Below are 3,551 nucleotides of genomic sequence, written 5' to 3' on the forward strand. Positions count from 1 at the left end.
AGCTGTTCTTGATCCTCCTGTAGTTGCTCCTGATTCTCCTATAGACTTCTCTGTCCAACCACCAGATATCATTGATCCCTTTCCTAGTTCACCCTTTAATGAACAGGTCGACGATGAACAGGTAGAAGACGAGCTACATAACCCTAACCTTGAGCTTGGGTCCCCTGCTTTTGCTCTACCTGAAGATCTTGCACAAGATATTCCACCTCGTCACTTAACTCGGGTAAGATCCATTTTTGCACATTTACTTGACTATCATTGTTACATTGCCCTTGCTACACTACACGAGCCTCACACCTATCGTAAGGCTTCCACTGACCCTTTATGGCAGATTGCAATGAAAGAGGAACTTGATGCATTATCTAAAAACCATACTTGGGAATTTGTGACACTCCCCCCTGGGAAATCTGTGGTTGGTTGTAAGTGGATTTACAAGATTAAGACTCGGTCTGATGGGTCCATTGAGCGCTACAAACCTCGTCTTGTTGCAAAAGGTTTTACACAGGAGTATAGGATTGATTATGAAGAGACCTTTGCTCCGATTGCTCGTATCTCATTTGTTCGTGCCCTCTTAGTTATTACTGCTACTAGTAAATGAGACATTTTTTAGATGAATGTCAAAAATGCATTCCTTAATGGGGATTTAAGTGAAGAAGTTTATATGCAACCTCTTCCTAGTCTCTCTGTTGACTTAAACAAGGTTTGTCACCTTCAACGTGCACTTTATGGTCTCAAACTAGCTCTACAAGTTTGGTTTGCCAAATTCAGCTCTACCATCTCTTGCCTGGGTTACATGGCCAGTCATTATGATTTTACCTTATTTCTTTGTTGCACTGACAAAGGCACTATTTTACTTCTCCTGTATGTGGATGATATGATCATAACTAGTGATGACCTCAGTGGCATTCAAGAACTCAAGGATTTTCTCAGTTAGCAGTTTGAGATGAAAGATCTTGGACATCTTAGCTACTTCTTGGGTCTTGAAATCACTCATTCTACAGATGGACTTTATATTACTTAAGACAAGTATGCCTCTGAACTCTTGTCTCAAGCTGGACTCACTGATAGCAAAACTGTTGACACTCCAGTTGAGCTTAATGCCCATCTGACTCCCTTAAGGGGAAAACCTTTGTCTAATCCCTCTTTTTACAGACACTTGGTTGGCAGCCTAGTTTATTTCACTGTTACTCGTCCAGACATTTTCTATGTTATTCACCAGGTGAACCAGTATCTGTCTGCTCCACGATCAACTCACTATGCTGCTGTTTTGCGCATTCTTTAATACCTAAAGGACACTATCTTCCATGGTTTTTTCTACTCTGCTCAGTCTCCTCTTATTCTCTCTGCATTTTCTGATGCTGATTAGGCAGGAGATCCCACTGATTGTAGGTCCACCATTGGTTATTACTTTCTTCTTAGTTCTTCTTTGATTTCTTGACGAAGTAAGAAACAAACTCATATGGCCCACTCCAATATTGAAGCAAAATATCGTGCCCTTGCTGATACCACATCTAAGCTCCTCTAACTACGATGGCTTCTCAAAGACTTAAGTGTGTCTACATCCTCTGCTACTCCTCTTTATTGTGACAACCAGAGTGTCATTCATATTACTCACAATGATGTCTTCTATGAACAAACTAAACACATCGAGATCGATTGTCATTTTATTCGTTATCATCTTGTCCATAGTGCTCTCAAGCTGATCTCAGTCTCCTTTAAAGATCAACTTGCAAATATCTTTACCAAGTCACATCCTAAGGGACGCTTTCGTACTTTGGTTGACAACCTCAAGTTGGTCTTACATCCACCTTGAGTTTGAGGGGGGGCTATTAACGTGTATAGTGTTGTGGGCTTTAAGCCCAACTAGATTACTTGTATAGCACACATTCTTGTACTACACTCTTACTTATACTGCACTCATATGCCTCTATATAAAGGCACTCATGTATATTCTTTCACTGAGAAATACAATACAATTATTTAGTATTTCTAACATCTAGCAAGCAATTGTGCTACAATATTGCAATGTCTTCGCACATGGTTGGTTTCCCACTTCTTGAATGCCTTCAACTTCGTTCTTGAGCTCTCTACCAATTTCTTGATTGAGCTTAAGGATTGGTCACGATTCACAAGTGCAGACATTACTATTGAAGCATCTCCCTCAATCACTACTTCTCCAAGTCCTAGGTCTCTTGCCAATGCAATTCCTTCCTCAGCTGCTATTGCTTCTGACTCCAACGCCCCAAGCGGGAAAGGAATTTTCTTACACATTGCTCCCATCAGCTTTCCCTTCTCATTTCTGTTTACCACTATCACTCCTGACTGCCCTTCCTTTTTAAACATAGCCCCGTTGATGTTGATTTTGAACCATCCACGCTTGGGGGGGAACCATGTTGGTCTGCTTTGCCTTCTCGTTCTATGATTCGTGTCATTATGGTTATTGTTTTGACAAAACTCCTTTATGTTGTTGGCTGCATCCCTAGCTATTGTTTTGGTCAGTTTGCATCTGCCTTTGTGCTTTACTAGGTTTCTATTCTTCCAAATTCCCCAGGCTGTGGTCGCAAATAGTTCCCAATCCACCTCCCTTGCATACTTCTTCATCAACCAGATAAGGTCAATGAATTCTTCCTGCTGTGAAACTCTAGAAGGAAACTTAATACCTGATTCCTTCCACACCTCTGTAGCTATCGAGCAATTCCATAGGGTATGACCTGATGTTTCTTTTTCACCACAGCACACACAACCATCCATTGTCCCTATTTCCCTTCTAACTAGGCAGTTAGTTGTGGGTAGAATATTTTTGCACACCCTCCACAAAAAAAAAAAATGTTTAATTTTGTTTGGACATTTTAGTTGCCAAATGGACTTTCATCTATTAGTCATCTTTGAATTATCCGAGCTGGTCCCTTTGTCACTGTTCTGTTAGCCTTCTTTGAGAGCTTGAAGAGCTACCCCATATGCATTTCGAACTGTAAAACTCCCATTATTTGTCCAGGCCTAAACTAAGGAATCCTCAGGTAGACTAGGGCTAATTGGGATGCTCAAGATCACCTTAGCCTTATGAGGGAGGAAAATGTTATTTACTTTCTCCATATCCCGTGTACCTTTTCTACAATCCATCAGGTCAACTACTCTCTCCACATCTACCCCTTGTATTCTTGGACTGTATACTTAGAAAGAAACTGGATTTGGGAGCCATCTGTCCTCCCAAACATTAGCCGTTCTCCCATTCCCCATGATCCATCTCATGCCCCTCTCAATATACCCTTTGCAGCCTATATGCTTCACCATGCGTAGGAAGGGTTCCTCCCCAATTGGGCCTCCATAAGGCTTGAGTTCTTGAAATATCTGGCCTTGTAAACTCTATGGAGAAGGGAGGATGTATTCTAAAGAAGCCGCCAATCCTGTTTAGTAAGGAGTGCAAGATTGAATCTTTTAAGTCCTTAAAACCCAGCCCTCTGTCTATTTTCCTGGTACACATTTTGCCCCATGATACCCAAGCTATTTTCCTCTCGCTTCCTTGTTGTCCCCACCAAAAACTACTCATCATG

At 41.4% G+C, this 3,551-nt stretch overlaps 1 protein-coding gene across 1 annotated transcript; it reads right to left on the minus strand.

The window, feature by feature from the left end:
• Positions 1–1,989: 1,989 nt before the first annotated feature.
• On the minus strand, positions 1,990–2,751 carry LOC112012346 (uncharacterized). Its single transcript, XM_024044740.1, has one exon. The coding sequence runs from the start codon at positions 2,749–2,751 to the stop codon at positions 1,990–1,992; it is 762 nt and encodes a 253-aa protein (XP_023900508.1).
• Between the last annotated feature and the right edge of the window lie 800 nt (positions 2,752–3,551).

The sequence above is a fragment of the Quercus suber genome, unplaced genomic scaffold (genome assembly GCF_002906115.3).
Source record: "Quercus suber isolate HL8 unplaced genomic scaffold, Cork oak 2.0 scaffold_629, whole genome shotgun sequence".
Classification (NCBI taxonomy): domain Eukaryota; kingdom Viridiplantae; phylum Streptophyta; class Magnoliopsida; order Fagales; family Fagaceae; genus Quercus; species Quercus suber.

Bases quoted from the DNA above. Each gene is read 5' to 3' on its own strand.
- LOC112012346 (XM_024044740.1), bottom strand. From the start codon at position 2,751: ATGGATGGTTGTGTGTGCTGTGGTGAAAAAGAAACATCAGGTCATACC.